This window comes from Phyllostomus hastatus, unplaced genomic scaffold (genome assembly GCF_019186645.2).
Source record: "Phyllostomus hastatus isolate PE091 unplaced genomic scaffold, TTU_PhHast_1.1 phas_contig_159, whole genome shotgun sequence".
NCBI classification, from domain to species: Eukaryota; Metazoa; Chordata; class Mammalia; order Chiroptera; family Phyllostomidae; genus Phyllostomus; species Phyllostomus hastatus.
Window position 1 is genome coordinate 3278424 of NW_025333640.1, and position 22256 is coordinate 3300679.

General features: G+C 45.0%; 1 protein-coding gene across 1 annotated transcript; it reads left to right on the forward strand.

Moving 5' to 3' along the window:
* Window positions 1-3739: 3739 nt before the first annotated feature.
* LOC123814114 (zinc finger protein 77-like) lies at window positions 3740-16227 on the forward strand. Its single transcript, XM_045831704.1, is given in 4 exon segments — window positions 3740-3778; window positions 12731-12861; window positions 13866-14043; window positions 14974-16227. Coding segments are annotated over 3 exon segments (930 nt in total). The 5' UTR covers window positions 3740-3778; window positions 12731-12827; the 3' UTR covers window positions 15692-16227.
* The last annotated feature ends 6029 nt before the right edge of the window (window positions 16228-22256 follow it).

Sequence of the window (22256 nt, forward strand, 5' to 3'; positions counted from 1 at the left end):
TGAGGTTGTCTTTTGATTGTCAAGGCTGTTTTAGGCTGTTGAAGGCTTTCCAACAAATTTGCAGTGTGCCAGTCCCAATGGCGTCCTGTGAATGAAGGCGGTGGCCCTATCCCAGCGAGACCCCGTGGGGCATGGAGAGGCTGCAGAACACCTTCTTGAGGGTCCAGTTTATTCCCTCCATGAGAGGGGAGGGTGGAAGGTAGTCTGTGCAAATTAAACATAATCCCCTAGGTCAGCGCTTTTGAAATGGTGTACCGTGGTGCACTGGTGGGCTGCAAGAATTTTTTTACAGATTTTATTTATTTATTTTTAGAGAGATGGGAAGGGAGGGAGACAGAGGGAGAGAAACATCAATGTGTGGTTGCCTCTCACATGTTCCTTACTGGGGACCTGGCCTGCAAATCCGGTATGTGCCCTGGCTGGGAATTGAACCAGTGACCTTCTTGTTCACAGGCCCACACTCAGTCCACTGAGCAACACCAGCCAGAGCCTGCAAGAATTTTTAAAACATTCAATACCTGACTATTTAGTCAGTGGCACTGACCTCTTTTCCTTTAGATGATCATATTTTAAAAAATGACAACCACCAACACAGCAATAGCTATCTGATGTGAATGAATTAAACTTATATCTATTTTTCATCAGATCAGGAAAAAATATAACATTTTTTGGTGTGCTGCAGAATTTTAGTAATTAGCTTCTGTGTGCCATGAAATGACAAAGGTTGAAAATCACTGCCTTTGGCTGGTTCTGAGTGTTTGAATATGCGGTCTCTGGCACCCTCTTCTGGTGGAACTTTTTATTACAGATTTATTGAAGTATAATTACATAACAATGAGGTCATCCATTTTAAGCATACTGTTTGATGATTTTAAGTACATTTGTCCAGTTGTACAATCATCACCAGAATCTGATTTTAGAAAATTTCCATCTTCTCAGAAATGTCCTTCTTGTCTGTTTTGAATCAATCCTTTTCTCCCATCCTTAGCTCTCTCTCTCTGTGCCTTTTCTAGAAACATTATATGAATAGACTCACAAAATATGTGGTCTTTGTGTCTGGTGGCTTTCATCATTTTTTCGAGATTCATCTGTGTTTTTGCCTGTGTCAGTACTTTGCTCCATTTTATTGCCGACTAGTATTCCATTGTGTTCCCCCCAATGGACGTGACTAGTTTGAGATGATTGTGAATGAAGCTGTAATGAACATCCGTGTACAGCTCTGTGTGTTGGGATTTGCTTTCATTTCTCTAGGTTAAATGCCTACAAGATGAATCATTAGGTGAGGTACTATAATGTGCCTGTTTAACTTTTTCAGAAGCTCTTGGGCTGTTTCCCAAAAACACTACATCATCTTCTGTTCCCACCAGCAGTGTGTCAGGGTCCCAAAGTGGAATCACTTAAAAAAAAAGATTTTACCCTGGCTGGTGTAGCTCAGTGGATTGAGCACAGGCTGCGAACCAAAGGGTCACTGGTTTGATTCTTAGTCAGGGCACACGCCTGGGTTTCCAACCCGGTTCCGATGGGGGCCACATGAGAGACAACCACCCATAGATATTTCTCTCGCTCTCTTTCTCCCTCCTTCCCCCCTCTCTAAAAATAAATGAATTAAATCTTCAAAAAATAAAATAAAATAAGATTTTAAATATAGTTTTAGACAGAGTGGAAAGAAAGGAGAAAGGGGAAGAGATAAATTTATTGGTCGCCTCTCACATGCTCCCAACCAGGGACCTGGTCTGCAATCCAGGAGTGTGCTCTGACTGGGGATCAAACTGGTGACCTTTCGATTTGCAGGTCAGTCCTGAACCCACTGAACCACACCATCCAGGGATGGAATCAGTTTTAAATTAGGGGTTTCGTGGTGGCAGTAACTTTAGAGTGCACACTAGGAAATTACTTTTGGGTAACTTTTAATTTTGATATAGTTTCAAATTTACAGAAGAGTTGCAAGAATAGTACCAGTTTCCTTAATATTAATATTTTGTCCCTTTTGATTTATTGCTTTCTCTCTGTATATACATGCATGTGAACACGTAAATTATGCATATTTCTCCCCTTAACTTTGAGAGTTAATTGCATTCCATGTCCCTTCATCCTAAGTCAGTGGGTATTTCCTAGGAATACTGAACTAGGAGGTTCTGAGAGTGCAGGTGGTCCTTTTGTGTTCATGCTCTTTCTCCATTGAAAGAATTCTTAATGTATTCTGGATACAATGACTTTGTCAATATATGTTTTGCAAATATTTTTTCCTTGTTATCATTTATTTTTTTCACAGTGGCTTTTAAAGAGCAACTATTAACAGATTTTTAATTATCCAATTGATGTTTTCCTGGTGTATATTTGTCATATTTTCTGTCCTAGCAAACAAATCTTTGCCTGACCCAAGGTCACAGATTTTTTTCTCATGCTTCTTCTAGATGTTTTCTAGTCTTCCATTCAAGTGTATCATTCTCTCTGAATTGATTTGTGTGAACTATAGTATGATGAAGTTATCAATTCTGGACAGACATGTCCTTAAAAGGAAGACCTGTAAGAATTTTTAATTCCCCCTAAATTGAACCTGTTAACGCAATTCCAACTAGCTGTCCCGGCACAACCTGCCTGCCATCCACCATCTGCCTGATCTTCTCCAGGTGCCTGATATGGCAGCTCACAGCCAAGAGCAGCCCACGGAGTCCTAGACCTGCCCCAGACTTACCTCAGTCACCCTGGGTCAGCCCACCAGTACCAGAAACATCTTGCTTAGAAATGGGAAAAGCTGGGTGTTGGGATTTGCTTTCATTTCTCTAGGTTAAATGCAGAAGATGATGTAGTGTTTTTGGGAAACAGCCCAAGAGCTTCTGAAAAAGTTAAACAGACACATTATAGTACATCACCTAACGATTCATCTTGGTTCCCAGATGGGGAGGAGGGAGAGTGGTTAGGGCAGGTTAGAGGCCTCCTGTGTATGATTTGAAACAAACAGGTGTGCAGGGGCATGGGAGAGACAACAGGAGGGACAGGCACTTGCCACTCCCCTGTCACATTGTGACATATTAAATTTATTATATATGCTCTTTATTAATATGCTTATTTTTTGTTCCTCCCAACCAGAATCTAAAAAGGGTAAGGGAAGGATTTTTTTGTTCAGTGAAGAGAACAGAATAGGGAATATAGAAGATGCTTAATGAGAATGTATTTGAGGAATCTACGTGCATTTTTCCTAGGTCTGCCCAATGCACAAAAACAAAATATTCATAAATATGACAATATGAATTAGGTCGCCATCCAGTGGCCAGGACAGGATATCACAATGCCTTTATAAGTAAAAGCCACATGTAAGCAATGCACAAAATTTGACCCCATTTCTGGTATAAAAGAGTCAAGGAAGAAACATTCCAACAATGGGAATATCTTTATAGAGTGGGTTAGCATGAAGAAAGTTGGGGGAAACAAGCATTTATCGCTTATGTGAACTGTTACTGTGTTTCAGGATGATTTAGGAGCTTTAGACTGGTGTGACCACGCCCCTAGCTTCACACTGAGTTCTTTCTGGCCCTAGCCACGCCCCAGGGCGGATTCATGTCAACCACGCCCACAATGCCATTCCAGCCTCAGACACGCCCTAGAAGGGCGGATCCAGCCCTTTGGTCCCAATCGCATTCCAGTTCTGCTCAGTGATTGGAGGAAATGGCTCTCCCCACTCTTGAGGCTTCACCAATCGCAAACCCAAAACCGGCCTCCATTTCTGCTCCCGGAAGCCCCGGAACCAGAAGCGGAAGCGTCGGTAAATGTGCTGGCGGTCAGTTTATTCTCCTGACTTTCTCATCAGATTAGAGTAGCGTTTTGATTCTTCGCAGAGGTTGAGCCTCTAGTGTTGACGTGGGCACTGTCCTACGGTGGGGGACGTCGTGTGGTCCCACCAGAGGCTGTCCAACGAAAGCCTAGGCGCTCGGCCGACTGATGTGTGAGACTGGGAGTTTGCTGATGGAGCAACTCCGAAACCCTGCTTGCGAGTTTATTTGCCACCTTGGCCAAGTGAACAACAAAGTTTCTCTGCTGTAGTTTCCACATCTGCAAAATGGCGATATCGCTTCCCCTACAGTGGGCCGTGATGTGGCCCTGCTGCAGCTCTCTGAGGATAGACGAGTGGCGGCTCCAAGGACTTGGGGAGGCCTGGGATCCCCTAGTTCCTCCCTCCCCACCTCCCTCTAGCCCATCACAAATTCTAAATATTACCCAATATGTCTTAATTTTCAGAACATGGCTGTTCTATCTTTCACAATTGATTGCTCAGTTGGTAGTGTGATGAGTGTGTGGCCTATTTAAAAAAAAATTTAGAGAGGAAGAGAGAGAAACATCAACTTGTTTCCACTTATTTATGCATTCATTGGTTCGTTCTTGCATGTGCTGTGATTGGGGATGGAACTGTAACCTCGGCATATCAGGAGGATGTTCTAAACAATTGGGCCACCCAGCCAAGGCGATCGATCAGCCTTTTATATTTCAAAATCCTGTAGAGAAACTCAGAAAGTGATCTAAAAGACATTTCTTTGCAGTGTGTAATGCGTACTTGATAATTCTAACACCTCACACCAGTGGCTGTGCTGAGACGAGTTCTGCGTGCAGTCTAGGGCCACAGAGTCCCACTTCCCACGGGGAAAAAGGACCGTGGGTTCCGGGTTGCTGATCTCAACCCGAGACTTTGAATTCGGGGAGGAGAGTCAGGACTCCAGTGTGAAAGGTCAAACATCAGACTGGAGCCAGCTCTGCTTTACAGGAGATGACATCACTGTTAGTGTTTTTGTTCTTGAAAATGGGGCATTGACCAACGGTGACTTTGTCAGGTGACTTTGTTGCCGGAGGACCCCTGACCTTTCAAGTCACCAAGCCCTTCTGTCCTGTCCAGGTTCTAGATAAGGAGCGCTCCGCAGAGACAGAGTCGGGATTTTCTGATCCCAGCGGAGGATGCTAGGGAAGCCGCGGAGCTAGGGACAGTGGCTGAACTATCCAATCAGAGTCACGGAAAAGGAGAGTGCCTGGAAGCACAGTGCAATTAGGGCGTGGGGCGGGTTTCAGAGAACTGTCCAATCAGGGTGAGGGGGCTCCCACAATCTTCCAGTCAGGACCAGGGGCGGCACGCACGTAGTGGGTTCACGGTTCCACTTTGCCAGAGTTTCGGGCCGCAGAGGACACCAGGGATTTGAATTCTTAAATGACTGGGAGATGGTGAGTGCGCGGGGCCGGGGCTCAAGCCGAAACCTGGAGGGGCTGGTTCGAACCAGAATAATTGGCTGGAAGCGGCTGCAGGCCCGGGTTCCCGCGCACTACCCCTAACCTCCAGGGTCCGGATCTGAGTTTTCTTCCTATAGCGCGGAGTGGGGTCCTGGAGTTCTGTCCCTGCCACCTCTTGGGGACATGTCCCTTGGGTCCGGACTGGATGCCCGCCCTCTGCCAGGGGGTGGGGCACTGGCGTCACGTCCTGTCCTGTTCCCATTTAGGGGGCTCGGGTGTCCGCCCTCGGCCGTGCTCGGTGTTTTGGGTCTTCCCGAGCTCCCTCACCTTCACACCTGTCCCAAGCCCAGATCCTAGTCCTTTGGCTGGGTGGGGTCCGAGGGACTGGACGGCCATGGGCGCTGGGGGTCAGGGTGGGGGGCGGCCACGTCGGGGGAACCTCCCTGGAACAGATAAAACCAAACCCGGTTTTGATTAAAGAGAGACGTTATTTCTGTTAAAACAAAATCGAACTGAATAAATTTAAAGATTTAATTGGCTTTATTTAACGATTCATAAATGAAGGTCACCCCATCCCATCCCAGCAGATAGAAAGGTGTTCCTAGGAGCTGTAGCTTTTTACAGTTATGAGAGAGGGAACTAGGGAGTTACACTAGCAAGGAGCTGATTGTGGCAAGGTCACTTTCCTTTAAGGGAAGGTGGGATCTTTCGGGCAGATGACCTCACTAGTGCTGACCAGTAATTCTTGATTGCCAGGTTTAAGATTCCATTCAAGGGATAGGCTGAAACTAAGTTTGGTGAGTGTGGTTTAGCATAAATGACCCCATGGGGGCCTGTTTTGTTTTTAACATCCAAGACTGTTGCAACAGGAATGTGGCTCATATCTTAGAGGGCTTTTTTCAATGGAAGGAATGTGAGCAGGAAGGCGGTGTGACAGGAACCATTCCCAGTATCCTGGGGCACGTTCTCAGCTCAGGACAGCAGAGCCTTGTTCTGCAGTCTCAGTGTTTGTTCAGACCTAGTGTGGGGCAGTGTCCTGGATGGTGGGGAGGACAGAAGACTGACTAAAGTTTGGGTAAGAAATGGGCAATTGTGATCAGTTGGTCCAGGCTATGGCAAATATAAAATCCAAACTTAGTAAGGTGAGACTTTCATTCAAAAGAATTATTTCTGCAAGGGGCAGGGGCCGTGTGGTAGGGAGAAAGCTCTGACCTTACCACCTGCCAGTGTCTCAAGAGTTGGTCTTTCTGAGTTTTGCTTTTATAGACAGGAGTCAATAAAAGTAGGAGGGACTGGGTTGGGATGGCAGGTCCCCAGGCCAGCCCGTCCTTGGAAAGGGTGTCTGAGGGCTCAGGCTGAGGGTGGGGGCAAAGTTTAGGGGTCTAGGGAAAAAACAGTAGCTGAACCAGGTTTGGCCAACAAGCATTTCCTCCGCTTGGTCAGTGGAGATCAGCAGTTCAGCCCAATCAATGATCATAAGCATGATGGGGATTGGGGAGCATCTGTTTCAGCCTTATCTTGGATAAACAAGGGGAAGGGTGTTCTTAAGTGTGCCCTTTTTCCAGAACAAGTGGATGAAGGGGATCCTTCTATCTTCCTTGGATGTTTTGAGGAGCACAGGACTCAGGGAGGATTCCACATTGTCACCTGATACCTATGAGCAGCCTGTGTCCAGCTCAGCACTAAGAGCATTCCCTTATTCCAGCCTCAGGTTTCAACAAATGTAAGATGACTGAATTCCTTCTGCCTTTTTCTCCATGATAGTGAGTTAGTTAGTGTCTCAGATCTGTTCGTTCTGTCCTGCGGGCCCCTGTTTTTATGGGGCTGAACCAGAGAAGCTGCTGGGCAAAAGTGTCAATACAGAAAGTGTCCTCTCTTCCAGTGGAATTGCGGGGGAAATGCACGAAGTTCCACACCTTCATGAGAGGTGGGTGGAGATTTGGATTAAAATATTCAAAAAGCTCATAATGACTCTTTGATTCGGGGTACAGAATGTGATACTGTGACCCTGTCCCACTTGCTGTTAATAGTTGGTTGTCAAAGATGAATGTAAATCCTGTGAAATGTGACCTGTGAAACTGGGTGCATTCAGTTCTGATGAGTTAATTTACAATTTGCTATTATAGTCGTAATGATGATGATGATAGTAAACTATTACCTGTTTTCTGAAAGAGATAAATAGTTCCCAGTTATTAAAAACCATAGAAGTGCCCCAGAATTTTTCCCCTCTACTTTTTCCTTGAACTTGGGTGAAAGCAGGGATTCTGTGGGATCTCATTCACATGCTGGGACAGGCAGGGCCTTTGTCTCATCTAAATGACCCCCGGTGCTTGAAGAGATGCATCTCATGGGTTGGAACAAGCTGCACCCAAAGCTGGGCCTATGCAGGAGGTGAAGGAAGGCGCAGTGGGGCCTCGCTGGGCGCTTTCCCCTGCAGGTGGCCTGCAGACTCCAGAACCACCCGAACATGTTGGGTGCTTAGAGAAGCCACAGAGCCTGAGAGAGGGAGACCCACCTGCAGATGGGCTGGGACGGCTTGTGGCTGCCTGGGGTTGCTTCCTGAAGCTTGGTTTTGGCATCCTGCACAGAGCTGGCGGAGTTAGCTGGGATTTGTACAAACGGGGTAAGTCTGGGAAGGTCAGACTTAGGGAGTGAACCTTTGGATTTCACTGCTGGATGGAAATTGGTGACTTTGAGAGTTCATTTTGGTGAGAACTTACACTGATTCCAGCTGAGTATTTCCCCCTCGGTGAGAATTGAGGGCCTGGAGGAGGGGAGTTCCCACATGGAGGAGAGAGAGCAGGGTGCGTGGAGATCCAGAGTCTGGTTGCCAGGGGAAGGGTGGGGCTTGCTGCTTCCCAGGAAGGGGCCACCCTGGGCTGCCTGTCAGCTGGGAGAGCCCAGTACCCACCCCCTCAGCTCGGGAGGGCCTAGATCTTCTGCCTTGGGTTCCCTTGTGCGCTGTGGGAAGCAGGCTGCGGATCTGAGCCGGCTCACTGCGGCTGCTCTTCCCTTTTGTTTCCCGGAGAGGATCTTGCTGCCATGTGACCCCAGACTGCACCACCATTTAACAGTGTTGTCCCATTATTTCAGTGTATGAGATTTTCATTTTCTCCACTGTTAGCACTGCTCAGGGTGTGGCCTCATGGCGACCACAGTCCTGGTTCTGGTTACTCTTTGCAGCTTCAATCTGTTCATCACCACCAAGCAGTTAGATCTGTCACAAGCTCTAGTATAAATCCCGTTCCACAAAAAAGCCAATTTCCAATTCTTCACCAAAAGGTGCTGTTGAGGTTGTCAGACACCATCCAGTACCAGTTCCCAGCCTCATGGCCAGCAGATGACAAAGCAACAGAGGCAGAAGGAAGACTTGAGGAAACTCCCTGGAGAAGACGGACGTCCTCTTCTTCATGGACACTCGTGTGCTTCAGGGGGCTTGGAGAGGAACTCCCTGTGGGGATAGTTCTGGCTGACTTGACCAATTTCACATACATTCTGAGTTTTTCTTTTTTTTAAGTTTTTTAAAATATATTTTATTGATTATGCTATTACAGTTGTCCCATTTTCCCCCCTTCACTCCCCTCCACCCTGTACACCCTCTCCCACCCATATCCCCCCCTTTAGTCATGTCCATGAGTCATACTTATAAGTTCTTTAGCTTCTACATTTCCTGTACTATTCTTACCCTCCCCCTATCTATTTTCTACCTACCATCTATGCTACTTATTCTCTGTACCTCTTCCCCCTCTCTCCTCCTCCCACTCCCCTGTTGCTAACCCTCCATGTGATCTCCATCTCTGTGGTTTTGTTCCTGTACTAGTTGTTTGCTTAGTTTCTTTTGTTTTTGTTTTAGGTGTGGTTGTTAATAATTGTGAGTTTGCTGTCCTTTTACTATACATGTTTTTTCTTTATCTTCTTTTCTTAGATAAGTCCCTTTAACATTTCATAAACTAAGGGCTTGGTGATGATGAACTCCTTTAACTTGACCTTATCTGAGAAGCACTTTATCTGCCCTTCTATTCTAAATGAAAGCTTTGCTGGATAGAGTAATCTGGGATATAGGTCCTTGTCTTTCATGACTTGGAATACTTCTTTCCAGCCCCTTCTTGCCTGTAAGGTCTCTTTTGAGAAATCAGCTGACAGTCTGATGGGAACTCTTTTGTAGGTTACTGTCCCCTTATCTCTTGCTGCTTCTAGGATTCTCTCCTTCATTTTCACCTTGGCTAATGTAATTATGATGTGCCTTGGTGTGTTTCTTCTTGGGTCCAACTTCTTTGGGACTCTCTGAGCTTCCTGGATTTCCTGGAAATCTATTTCCTTTGCCAGAATGGGGAAGTTCTCCTTTATTATTTGTTCGAATACATGTTCAATCAGTTGCTTTTCCTCTTCCCCTTCTGGTACCCCTATAATTCGGATGTTGGAACGTTTAAAGATGTCCTGGAGGTTCCTAAGCTTCTCGTTTTTTTGAATTCTTATTTCTCCATTCTTTCCTGTTTGGTTGTTTTTTTCTTCCTTCTGGTCCACTCTATTGTTTTGAGTCCCAGTTTCCTTCCCATCACTATTGGTTCTCCGTGCATCTTCCTTCATCTCTTTTATGGTAACCTGCATTTTTTCATCTAATTTACAACCAAATTCAACCAATTCTGCAAGCTTCCTAATCACCAGTGTTTTGAACTGTGCATCTGATAGATTGGCTATCTCTTGGTCGCTCAGAAGGATGAGTCCTGGGGCATTGATCTGTTCTTCTGTTTGAGACATGTCTCTCTCTCTCTCTCTCTTTTTTTTGGTTTTTTGTTTTGGTCTGGTTGCTCCTGTTACAGTGAGGGGCGGATCCTTAGGTGTTCACCGGGGCTGGGCACCCCAGTCACTAGATTGTGATGTCGTATGTGGGGGCGGGGGCGGGAGGGAACAATGGCGGTATCTCCGTTCTCCTGGGACCTCAGTCCCTTCTCTGGGATCCTGGGTTGCGCACTCTGCCCTGGTCCACAATCGTCGCCTCACTGGGTCCACCAGCTGCCACTTGCGTACTCAGGGTCCACCTGCTGCGATCCTGTGCACCCCAGATGCCTTATGCACTCCCTCGCAGTTGCCTTATGCGCGCAGTTCTCCCTGTTCTCTGTGCGCTGTGACCCATGCCTGGCTGCTCCTTTCCGCCCCTCCTACCAGTCTGGATGAACAGGTCTACTTCAACTTCTTGGCTGTCTGACTTCCATTCAGATAAATTCTCTGTCAGTTCTGGGTGTTATTCTGCCTCTAAATTGTTGTTGTTCTAATCTTGGTTGTGCATGGAGGTACGATGTGTCCACCTATGCCTCCATCTTGCCGCTGATCTCCCTGAGTTTTTCTTTAAGATGCTTTTGATTTCTTTCCTTCTCTCAGTATAATCCTCAGACCAAGAGCTTTTTTCCATCTAGTGCTGTGGGTATCTGGTGCTGTGAGTATCTTGTTAGGTCTGTGAGCCACATGAGCTGTCACAGTGACAACTCTTGGAGCTGATCCAGCAGGATTTTTTCCATGTCGCCATTATAAGTAGAAACTGAGGCTGGGACACTGATCCCATTCCTGTTATTGCTGAAGTGCAACTCTACCCAGGAGCTGTCTTCCTGTGTTCTGGGGTCCCACTCTACATGCACCAGCAGGAGGGCACTGCAGCCCCCAGGGCCAGGGCAGGGGTAGGGAGTTCAGTGGGGGTGGGGGGGGCAGGCCTGCCATGAGCCAGAGGGGAAGCGCTGGGTTGTAAGTGCTGCAGCATCATCCCAGGGCCCCTGTGGACTCTCCTTTGAATATTTCTTGGTGGTCCTTTTTTGGTTTCAGTAATACTCTGCAATTTCTTTCTACAGTTAGAAATCACTGATTTTTGAATATGTGATACCTGCCCTAGGAAGTGTTTGAAGATTGCATTTAGTGTGTGGGGCATATTTGAATAGACTGATTTTCTTCCCTTTTTTTTCTTTAAATATTTTGTTTATTTATTCTTAGGGGGGAAGAGAGGGAGAAAAGGAAGGAGAGAAACATGGATGTATGAGAGAAACATTGATTAGTTGCCTCTCGCACATGCCCCAGCCTGGGGCTGGGCCTCGCAACCCCAGCACATGCCCTGATTGGAAATCAAACCAGCTACCTTTCACTTTGTGGGATGGCTCCCAAGAAACTGAGCTACACTGGTCAAGGCTCCTTTTTTTTCTTCTAATTTTTATTTATTGCTTTTAGAGAGAGAGTCGATTTGTTGTTCCACTTATTTGTGTGTTCATTGGTTAATTCTTGTATGTGCCTGAACAGGGATCTAACCCGCAACCTTGGTGTATTGGGATGACACTCTAACTGACTAAGCTACAGGGCCAGGGTGCAATTTTGTTTCTTTAGTGACCATGGACATGCACAGATGTTCTGTTCACTTGCATCATCTCAGCTCTGTTTACTGATGTCTATATGTTTATCTCATTACATGTAACTACGAAAATCTCTTCCCATAAGTGGTTTGTAAATGTCCACAATCTGCTTGATCTGTGAAACATGTATAATTTTGTTCCTTTTTAAAAATACTTTCTTAGCCCTGGCTGGTGTGGCTCAGTGGATTGAGCGCAGCCTGTGAACCAAAGGGTCGCTGGTTTGATTCCTAGCCAGGGCACAATCCTGGGTTTTGGGCCAGGTCTCCAGTAGGGGGCATGCAAGAGGCAACCACCCATTGATGTTTCTCTCCTTTTCTTTCTCTTTCCCTTCCTATCTCTCTAAAAATAAATAGAATCTTTAAAAAAAGAAAATTATTTAAAAAATTAAAATACTTTATTATATTTGCCCAATTTAGATTTTTTTTTATTAAAATTGCCATTTTTCTCAAATTCTCGATACTTGGTTGTTAATTTGAGAGGCCCTCCTGGCTTGACAGATTCTTCAGGAACCAGGCATTCCTCCCACCTGACAGACATGCCAGACCCAGGCCCAGGCCCTGGCCTGTGCCCACGCCTGCAGTGTTCACCTCCTCTTGGGAGGGTTGTGTCTCTGCCTCTGTCAGAGATGAAGGGCTAGACCAGGCTCCGCAGCACTGTTGCTTTCCAAGGCGAGAGTTGTTCACATCATGCTGCCCCAGAAACCTCAGGGCTCACAAAACCCTGACAGTCCGGTTGCAGGTCTTCTAGCTGATGAGGAAATAACTTTTGGGCAGCCGAGTATCCATTTCCATGTTATCTGAATGACGATTTCATTTTTTAATCTTTGTCTTACTCAGTAGCTGCTTTAGCTCAGTAAAAATCATCCTTATAATTATCTGCAGATAAGTCTGTATCAATTGTTGTTGCATTTTGCTTCCAGGTTCCAAGCACTTGCCATCACTGAGTGTACTGCATTTGGTTCGCTTGCTTATTGCTATTTCCCATGAGAATGAGAGTTCAGGAGTCCTAGGAATTGAGCCCACTTTCCTGACTGTTAGCCTTCCCCTTTTCCCACACACACTGATTTGTAAATGTCCACAATCTGCTTATGGTGAAGAGGTTGTTGAAATAGAATATGTGGGAAATTTCAGGTCATGGTGGTCTTTGCGGATGTGGCTGTGAACTTCAGCCCAGAAGAGTGGGCTTTGCTGGATCATTCATTCTGAGAAGAAGCTCTACAGAGATGTGATGCTGGAGACCTTCAGGAGCCTGGCTTCCATGGGTAAGGACACCTTCACCCCTTCACTTAGATTTTAGGGAAGAAATACTTCTACAGTTGTCCCTTCTTTGGGGGACACAGTCCAAGCCTCCATGGAACCTACTGAGAATCAAATAGCTTTTCCATGAAAACAAAGATTCATATATTAATCTGTTTATTACTGTTCATGAAAAGCCTGAGGGTCCCCATTTTTATAAGTGTGAGCACAGGCTCCAGTTCACTGTGGGGCAGTGAGAGCAAATTTGTGGTTTTAGCCCCTGAGACAGCTGCACTGTGGTTAACACACATTTGACGTGGTCAGCTTGCTGTAATTAAACCTACACTTGCCCAATGTCCCTGGCCTTTAAGGCCACAGTGTCAGCCTTTTTCACAGAATGTTTGTTGTTCTCCATCCTCCCCCGTGATGAGCTTTTGTTCAGTGGCCACACGCCATCCAATCTTCCCAGTGGCAGCTGGGGACCGTGGAGAAAGGCTTCATCCAGGCCTCTGTTTCTGCAAACAGCAGGAAAACTACCGCCCTCGGGAGGAATAGGCTCTCTCTGAATAAGGGCATGACATTCGGGTGTGTCTGGCAGAAACAACACTCAGTCTGTCTGAGAAGGGTGACGGTTGTCTGTTACGCGGCCTCCCTGCTGGACTTTCCATCCATCCGCACTCACGTGGGGCGACTCCCCGCATCTCCTCTGGTGAAGGGGCACTTGGGCACGAGCATTTTGCTCTGGTCCTTCCTGCTTTGCTCTTCTGATAATATTTACCCCAGTATCAGTCTTCATTTCTTGGGTATTTCTTAGTGAAAAGACTTCCATTTTGACTTATTTTTGCTATTATTGCCAAAGTTTCAGATAGCCAAGGTCCTTGGAGTTTTTCTGTGTTCACATGTCCATTCCCTCTTATAAAATTTGTTTATATTTTGGGATCATATATGGAAAAAAATCCACACATGGTCTATTTACTTTCCTCTAACACCGTTTTGATCCCAAGAAATTATATGCTACCTATTACTGCAGAATGTTCCATGCACAAAACCAGTAGATCATGTTCTCGGTGGAATATTTTGGGGACTGAAATATCCAGTGAAGACAACATAGTAAGATTCACAAGAAATGATTCCTGCTCTGTTTCTGGAGAACACTGGACATTTCATGACACTGGAGACCAGCACCAAACCCAGGGGAGGCGTTTGAGGTGAGCGGCACTCCCGCAGGAGGAGGGTGCTCGGCAGAGCGTTAGACTAACTTGTGATGCAGACACTGGCCCGCAGTTTCCACGTCATCATGGATGAAATGAGACATTCACATGGACTACCGAGTCCAGTGGAGGAAAAGAGACAGCATGGCTTTTCTTCAAGGGGACCAAAGGCCTTGGCCCTTGCCGTGACCAGCCTTTATTGGGTTTCTCAGCACATTTCATGATGGTCCTCATTTACTATGCACAGGTCTGCTTTAGGTGGTTACCTTTTACAGAAAACAAAGGAGCCAATGCTGCTAATCACATCACAGAAGAGGGATATTTGCAAATGAAAAGGCAAAAGTGGTTGAACCGGTTACACTCATCCTTGGAAGGTTTAGCAGGGATTTTAGGAAGTTACTTTGCAGTAAATGTCCTCTATTCAGTGTGAGGGAGTTTTTTAGTAAGAGCAAGACTCAAAGTGGTCTAGGCACATTGCAGGCCCGATTCTCCACGGGAGAACCTATCCACGGGTGTGGGTCCTGTGCATCTCGGAGTAGGAGCAGGGCCCATGCCACGCAGAATGGTCTCCTACAACTTGAAATTAAAGAAGGAGCATAGCTCTAGCTAAACAATCGTGTGCTTAGAGAACCACCACCTGACAACATTTTTGTAAAAGTGATGTAGATGCTGAGTGTCTGTGCAGAATTCGGTAGGAAAGAACGATCAGGAAACCCCACTTGTAAGAAACATGGAAAGTTACGGCCATATTTGAGCTCAGCCAGACATGTAAGCTTGTTCTATGTTGTAACAATGCAACAGTGCCAAAAACATAGCCACTCATTGAAAATGGCAAATGGGTAGTCAATATAGTCATGACCAACCAAGAATGGATCATTAATCAAGACATCATCTATAACCTAATAGTGCACTTCCTATTTTGAACAGAAGTCACGTGCTGGAGGCTCCCTGTGAGAGGGGTGAAGCTCATCCATGTGGAGACACCCTGAACCCGGTCACAGATCTTCCTGTGGGGGAGGGACACCCACCTGGAGTTAAACCCCACGAGTGTGCTAAGTGTGGAAAAGCCTGCTCAAGTCAGCCAAGGTCTCCCACTGGATGTGAACCTCATCCCTGTGAGGAACATGGACAAGCCTGCACGTGCATCTCGTGTCCAAGCCCTCACGTGGAACCAGAGCGTGTGCACAAACCCTGTCACTGTGGGGACACTGGGAGAGCGTCTGAGAGATATGTGAAGAGCCTCAGTAATACAAACTCCATTGAGTGTCAGAAATGTGGAAAAACCTTCACTCACCACTCCTCCTTTTGGGGACACATGAGAGGGCACTGTGGACAGAAAACTCATGCTTGCAAAGTATGTGGGAAAGCCTTTAGATATTATTCCTGCCTTACATGACATGCGGGAACACACACTGGGGAGGAGCCCTGTGACTGTAAGTGTTGTGGAAAAGCTTTCAGCTGTAACTCCTACCTACGAGAACACGTGAGCACACACACTGGGGAGAAACCCTATGAGTGTAAGAAGTGTGGGAAAGCCTTTGGTTGTCCCAAATACTTCAGAAGACATGTGAAAATGCATAGTGGAGTGAAACCCTATGAATGTCTGGAATGTGGGGAAGCCTACAGTTGTTCCTCTTTCCTTTGAGAACATGCGAGAACGCACAGTGAAGAGAAACCCTACGAATGCCAGGTGTGTGGGAAAGCGTTTAGGCAGTCTCAATATTTTCAAAGACACATGAGAATGCGTAGTGGAGTGAAAGCATATAAATGTGAAAATTGTGGGAAAGCTTACAGTTGTTCCTCCTCCCTTCAAGAACATGCGAGAACACATGCTGGGGAGAGGCCCTTTGAATGTGAGCACTGTGGGAAAGCCTTTGGTCATCACTCCTCCCTCCGAGGCCATGTGAGAATGCACACCAGGAAGAAATACAAGTGTACCCGGTGTGGAAAAGCCTTCCACTGGTCCTCATCCTTACAAAAACACACAAGGATGCACTATGAAGAGAAACCCTGTGAGTGCCAGCAGTGTGGCAGAGCCTTCTGGTATCCCACCAACCTGTGAGCTCATGTGAGGACACACAGTGGGGTGAAAACCTGAACACAAGGGCTGTGGAAAGCCTTTGTTCTTCCTTAAAACCTTGTAAATTCGAGCAAACACGCTAGAGAGGTGTTGCGCGTGGGTCACCGGCCAGCAGTGACCACGGAACGCTGTGGATGGCTCGACAATAAACACGCGAGAAAAAACAACACATGCACAGAGACAGACTAGTTTCTGTGGGGAAGTAGGGACGAAATGGCCACCCCCCCTAGTGGGGAGCGCGCCGATTTACAGTCCATACCTGCTTTTATTGGGCTCATGCTACATAATAACTCAGGTAACGTACAATACTCATTAGGGGAAGTAAGGAATATAGAAAACAAAGAGCTCTGCCGGTCTATTGAGTTGGGGGGTCAAAGAGCTGTAAGGCTGAGGAACAAACTAGCTTCCTCCTAAGACCCTCCTCATTCAACTGAGAGCATTCTTGAACAAAGAAGGTTTCACAGTAATTTACATGTTCTTTCTTAGGCCTGATCACCCCAGGAAATCCGCACTTCCCAGTACCGAGCTGTACTACCCCGTCATTGTTTCAGGCTTAGGTGGAGCGCGGGAACTAAGGCCACCGAGAGATAAGGAGATTTTCTTCCGGAGCTGAGAACTCAGACTTTGTCAAAGCCGAGGAGTGAGGGTCCATCACCCCCTTTTGCTGCAGCCCCCCAGGTCCTTCTTTTGGGGGGCCTCCCAAAGTGATCGTGCCTGGCTTGGGTTGTTCCCCCCATGGGGAATCTTACCCGTCTTTGGCTAACCGACCAAGCTTTTTGGGGTTCGGCAGCAGAAACAGCATTCCTGCCAGGAAGATAAGCTTTTGTCTCCTTGCCGGCTCACGGTTCCAAGGGCGTTCCCTTAGCCTTAGCCTAGGCGGGGGTCTCAGTTTCTGATACCAGTCAGGGCGGTTCCCAACAGAGAGGAACCTTATGAATGGAAGGAGTTTAGAGAAACCTTTAGAAGTACCCATCACTTATTTTGTACATGCAAACTCAGGGCAGGACGGAAATCTTTTATTTATTATACTTGTAAAGATGATTTTGACTTTGTAAGTGTGTGTGTTGCATGTCGCTGAGTTGGCTTCAGCTCTGGTGATCATATGAATGAGCCCACGGCATCCTGTCTTTGACAGCCCTGCTTAGCTGCTGTAGACTCACTTCTTTTATGGAGTCAGTTCATTTCACGGTTGGTCCTCTGTTTTCCTGCTGCATTGTTGTGTTTTCCCAGCATTATTGTGCTTTCCAAAGAACCCTGCCTTCTCATGATGTGCCTGGAGTAAGAGAACTTTGGTTTTGTCATTTTTGCCTCCAGTGATGTTTCAGGCTTCTTTTGCTCTGGGACCCGCTTGTTAATCTTACTGATGGTTCAGAGTAACTGTAGAGGTCTCCCCCAATACCATATTTCAAGTGAGTTGATCTTTTCCCCATCAGCCTCCTTCACTCTCCAGCTTTTGCACTCATACACAGTCATTGGGAACACTGGGTTGCTTAGCTTTGGTCTGCAATGACACAGCTTTGCTCTCGGAGATCTTTCCTAATTCTTCCATTGCTGTCCTTCTGAGTCTCAGCCTTCTCTATATTTCTTTGCTGCAGTCTTTATTTAAATTGATGAATGAAGCAAAGGTAAGCAAAATCTTCAACAATTTCTGCATATTCATTGTCTATGTTAAAGTTATTTCTTCTGTAGTTATACTTTTTGTATTCTTGATATTCAAATGTAGTCTTGCCTGTCTCATTTTTGTTATAATTTCTTTTGGACCTGGGGTGATCTTGGTTTTTGTTTTTTTATTTTCTGTGCAACTTAATACAATTTCAGATGAAAAAAATTTAGATTCTCTACTTTCCATTATGTTCCTAGTATGTGATCACTTGTATTGTTAAAATTTCTCTTCTGGTCCAGTGCTACAGACTCAGGAATTTTTTGACCTGATATCCACCCCTCACTTTACTCTGATTTACTGAAAGATACATCTTCCACATTTGTTGCTGGTAGGTGCCACACTTGTGTTTTGCACAGAAATTAGTACTTGTTGAAAGATTTTGGAAGAAGACAGACTCATCTGATTACGTTCATGATTTGGCCTCTGCTCACTGTCCTTGATCTTGGTTGGGAATCTGACGTGATGCATTGAGTTTACAAAGAGAGACCTTGTGGTGTAAAGGTGAAAGCTGTGTCCCAGTTATTCCACTGAATCCTGTCGTCAGCATGGGTGAAGTAGGAAACTTTGTTTCATTGTCCTTTGGTTTGTGGTTCTGAGCTAAAGTTCCTGGGAAGAGGAAGATGCATGGGGTTTGGAAGGCAGACGTGAAGAAGCCATGGCCCTCAGATGTTCTGTACTATCAGCAGACAGGGGTGTGGGAACCCAGCGAGCCTGACTTAGGGTGCATTCTTCTCATTTCTGGCTCTGCCCAGCTGGAACTATTGCAACCAAACGCACGTTTGATGTTACTTCCCCCTTAGGCAGAAGATCCTGCACACCTTTGCACAAACTTCCCATCACGGATATTTTGGGTGTAAGGTTCACACAGATCCTTGCATTTCCCCATAGCTCTCTGGTTTTCCATCAGGCTTCTTTCTCAAATGTCCACTCTTAGTGATCTTTTCTCATTTTCAAACCCCTTCTTTGTTTTTGCTAATATGATTTCTGTAGGAGGCATCTTGTTCCTCCAACAGAAGACCTGTTTCCTGCCTCCACCAGACACTGTTAACACTGTAGGCGCAAATGCTGGACACTTACTTTCCTTATGGTGTTGAGAGACTGCGTTCCTTTTTCTGGAGACTTCCAGGGTTGAAATAAGTATTTGTGAACATATTTGGTAGTTTTTGTGTTTTCTTTCACAGATGAATTTTCTCTAAATGATAAGCCCAATTTGTTTAGTTACTTTCCATATTTATATGTGGCTACCAATGTGTTTTTTCATTTTTTATATGTGAGTCAAAACAATGTACATTTTTGTCAAATATAGTTTTCTACATTGTTTCTTATGAAGCTATTATTACCTAGGTTTTCAAATCAGCTGCATACTAACAATATTAGATTATAATATTAAAACATAAAATATGCCCTGGCTGGTGTAGCTCAGTGGATTGAGTGCAGGCTGTGAACCAAAGTATTGCAGGTTCAATTCCCAGCCAGGGCACATGCCTGGGTTGCAGGCCACGGCCCCCAGCAACCACACATTGATATTTCTCTCTCTCTCTCTCTCTTTCTCCCTCCCTTTCCTCTCTAAAAAATAAATTAATCTTTAAAAAACCATAAAATATGTTTTATGTAAAACATATATTTTATGTTTCATCAACTAAGAAGATATGTAAAAATGTCACATTCTAGATGGTTAACTTACTCTTGTAATTGTGTCAATTATTTTATATCTAAGATTGACATTACCAATTTAGATAACTCATCACCATACCACATTGAAAAATAAACTATCTTAAATTATTTCAATGAACACAGAAAAAGCATTTTACACTGTTCACCATTCATCCATGACAAGTTTTTTAGAAGTTAAGGAATAGATGAGAACTCACAACTTTTTGAAGGGCATGGTCAAAGGCAATGTTTATGAAAGGACACATATATAGGTGGTTAAAGTTCACCCGTTCAATAACATTATATACAAATAAGAATACTCATCACTTAAATTCCCTCAGTCGTAGACTAGATAGCCTAGCCAGTGCCATGGGAAATAGGTATATGTTTGTAAAGGGAAAAAAAGGTCACATTTTCCTCAGAGTTGCCACAACTGTGTATATAAAATCTCAAAACTTTATGTGGGTAACCATAGAGAAATGGTTATTAACAGCTTCTTAGGATTATTTCTTACTAGTTTAATATAAAGTGGAAACTTTGTTACCTTAAACTACATGCCTTCCACATTAAAACATTTTCTTGGGTCATGGGTCTTATCAGGAGCTTCTTCCTTGTTCCAGGACAGGAAGGTGGCTCTTCTGGGAATCCCCACCCCGCCGGCAGGTTGTCCTGGGTAACCCACAAGTGAGGGAAACAGAGTAAAGTGTTTACAAAATGAGATTTGGTAATGGTTTCTTCAATATCGTAGCAAAAGCACAAGCAATGTAAGAAAAAGTTTATAAATTGGACTTTAAATGTTGGGCATCGAGAGAGTGAAAAGACGTCTCACAGACTGAACATACTAATAGAGTTTGTAAGTGATAAGGTTTTGTTATTCATAAATACATAAATAACCCTTTCATCTCAACAAAAAGTGCAAATAACCCAGGTAAAAAAATGGGCAAAGAACTCCAAAGTCCTTTGTAGACAATTTCTCCAAAGATGAAATACAAATGACAATAAACACATGAGAAGATTCTCATCACTAATCACCAGGGAAGGGCAAATTAAACCCAAAGGTGATACCACTTCTACCCATAAAGATGGCTAGAATAAAACAATAAAAAAAAAAAGGGATGTGGAGAAATGGGAACCCTTGTCCACTTCCAGTGGGAATGTGAAATGGTGCTGAGGGAAAGAGCCAGTGGTTCCTCATAAAAGTTAAACAGAATGACAGAGGACTCTACTGTTACCACTGTTTCCTGCCTATATCGAGATAGATACTCAAATAGGTTATGTGAATGTGCTTTGTAGCACTATTCAAAATAGCCAAAACGTGGACGTGTCCATCAGTGGGATGAATGTTACCGAACAGCAAATTTGCCCACCTGGCAGTAGCAGTCAAACACCGAACACCGCAAGAATTGCAGGGGAGAAAGACTGGCTGTTTTTATTATGAATGGTGCCACCCAGAACACGAAGCCGACTCTCAAAGGCCCTAAGTCCTTGAATTTTCACAGAGAAGGAGTTTTATAGAGCCAAATCACCAGTTATGAGTGAGGGGTTTGGGGTCATGGGTCTTGCTGATTGGTCCAGTGAGGCAAGGACAGTACATCATTTTAGATCTTCAGGTCAGCATCAGTGTCCCTCAGTCTGGTTTAATGGGAACTCAGCCAACAGTCCTTCAGGTCAGGAGGTAAAACACAACTTAGGCCATGACTTTATCTTTTGCTTAACAGAAACCCAAACTTTATGATGCATAGTGAAGGCATGACCATTGTTTCTGGCTGCCTAGGGGTTAATGAGTAGTAAGGGAAAGGGCTAAGGCTAATAGGGCATGCTGGGAAGAAATGGAATAGAGGGCTGGGGCTACCTATTAAATCAAAATTACACATTAAATCAAGACCCTTGGTTTTGGTAGGTGGTTTGCTTTGTGTGCTGAAAAACAACTTAATGCATGTTACTCAGTTATCTTGATGTGCAGGGTTCAGAAGCTATATACCTTGTGACTTTTACTCATTATACCCTATTATTATTTATGCTGTCTTGTCTATTTTTTAAAGATTTTATTTATTTTTAGAGAGGGGGATGGGAGGGAGAAGGAGAGGGAGAGAAACATCAATGTGAGAGAGAAACATCGATCAGTTGCTTAACATACATGCCCTGACTAAGGACTCAACCCGCAACCCAGGCATGTGCCCTGACCAGGGATCGAACTGGTGAAACAGTTGTGGCATGACACCCAACCAACTGAACCACACCAGTCAGGACTTATGCACACTTTTAAGTGTAAAACTTGGTGGCTTTTTTCCTTTTAATCCTTACCCAAGGATATATTTAATTTTAAAAAGGAAGAGGGAGGGAGGAAGGGAGGGAGGGAGGGAGAGAGAGATTGAGAGAGAGAGAGAGAGAGAGAAACATTGATCCGTTGCCACCCCCTATACCAACCCCAACTGGGGATGTAACCCACAACTTAGGAATGTGTCGAGCTGGAATAGAGCCTGCAGCCTTTTGGTGTACAGAGTACTCCAATCAACTGAGTCACCTGGCTAGGGCAACTCAGTGGCTTTTTGTACATTCACAAAGCTGAGCAACACCACTATACTACCTGAATAAGGAAAATACAAACAATATTGAGTAAGTGTTTCATCACCAAAAAGGTTTTATTCTGGGAAAAAAAATCGCAATGCAGTGCACAGAGACATAGCAAGCCACATGCATACACTGAACTCTGTGCCATGTTAGAGAGGTACTTATAGAGGAGAAAAAGGAAGCTAAGGGGCAGTTACAACCATAGAGCTTTATTTTAAGCAGAGTTCTTTTTGCAGTTTTGGC